General features: G+C 53.7%; 1 protein-coding gene across 1 annotated transcript in view; it reads left to right on the forward strand.

Annotated features, from left to right (window-relative positions):
* The first annotated feature begins 344 nt into the window (after nt 1-344).
* LOC148802516 (uncharacterized) overlaps nt 345-1,524 on the forward strand; it is a 1,428-nt gene continuing 248 nt past the window's right edge. The window contains exons 1-2 of the mRNA XM_088897915.1: nt 345-945; nt 1,081-1,524. The exon at nt 1,081-1,524 is cut by the window's right edge and continues 248 nt beyond it. Of these exons, the coding sequence (XP_088754041.1) occupies nt 345-945; nt 1,081-1,524 (1,045 nt within the window). The remainder of the gene's footprint in view (nt 946-1,080) is intronic.

A 1,524-nucleotide genomic window follows, 5' to 3' on the forward strand; every position in this document is an offset into this window, starting at 1 on the left:
AAAATAGGGCTTGTACGCAAGGCCAAGGGCAAGGAAAGAACTGAGGTTCCTGCGGTGGAGCGACCCGTGACGCGATCCTATGCTCGGGCCCATAACATCTTGGTATCAGAGCCAACCGTCATGGGGGAACAGGAGCCGCTGTCTTTCAGAGTCCATGAACTGGAGCATAGGTTTGCAGAAACCAGTATGGAAGTCCGAGAGGTCAAAGATGACATCCGGGAGCTGCGTTGCCTGTTAGAAGCATTCCTCTCCAACAAAGAAAAAAACTCGGAGGGACTAGCCCTACCAGCAGTCGCCGCACGGACGGGACAGAATCAGCCAACGAACATCAAGCCACAGCACCGATGACTGCAGTTGTCCCCAAGTATAGCCGGCTTGAATTTCCATCTTACGACGGCACCGGAGACCCATTAGGTTGGTTGTACCGCTGCGAGCAGTTCTTCCGCAACCAGTGCACGAATGACAGAGACAAGGTCAGCCTAGCAGCCTTCCACCTTATGGAAGAGGCACAACTCTGGTTCTATCGCGTGGAGCAAGAAGAACCTGGGCTCAGCTGGGAGCAGTTCAGGTCCTATTGCCTCCTCAGGTTTGGACCCCCGATGACGAGCAACCCGCTAGGTGAGCTAATCAACCTCAAGCAAATGGAAACCGTGACTGAATATCAACGCCAGTTCCAAACCTTGCTTGCCAGAGCGGCCATGGTCAGACCAGATCAGCAGGTGGACATGTTCACAACAGGGCTGATAGAACCCTTAAGGGTGGACGTAGAGATGCAGCACCCCCCAAATCTGGTTACGGCAATGAACCTCGCCCGCGCCTTTGAACGGAAGATGCAACTTACTCAGGGACCCTTTAGCATTAGACGGCCAGCCACGACTTGGGCACCATCAAGGCCAGCGGGAGTGTCTATCCCTGCGCCCAACAGGGAGCAGAGGACCCACACCGGTAACCCCTCCAGATCAGTATCACAGACAGAGAGCAGCAGGGTGTCACCCCCCATCCAGCATCTGTCCCGAGCCGAGATGGCAGAACAGCGCGCGAAGGGGTAGTGCTTCAATTGCGATGATCTATACTCCGCAGGGCATAGATGCAAGAAACTATTCTGCCTTCTAGTAGACGAGACTAAAGAGGATGAGGAAGAGCCGTCACCAACTGAACCCGAGATCTCACTTCACGCAATCACAGGGATCAGAACCTCCCAGACAATGCAACTAAGGGCACTAGTGACGGGGAAACCCGTGCGCATTATGGTAGACTCCGGAAGCACCCACAATTTCATCAGCAATCAGGCGGCCCGCAAGCTAGAGTTGCCCATGGAAGTCAGGCCACAACTACAGGTAGCCATGGCGAATGGGGAAAGAGTCCACAACCCCGGTATCTACAAGAACACTAGGATTCAGGTTGAAAAAGAATCCTTCCAAGCAGATTTATTTGTACTGTCCTTGGACGAATTTGACATCGTCCTAGGCGTCAAATGGTTGATCACGCTAGGCCTAATCCTGTGGGACTTCACTGCCCTGACCA

Source organism: Nelumbo nucifera, chromosome 2 (genome assembly GCF_055504915.1).
Source record: "Nelumbo nucifera cultivar China Antique chromosome 2, China Antique-T2T, whole genome shotgun sequence".
Classification (NCBI taxonomy): Eukaryota; Viridiplantae; Streptophyta; class Magnoliopsida; order Proteales; family Nelumbonaceae; genus Nelumbo; species Nelumbo nucifera.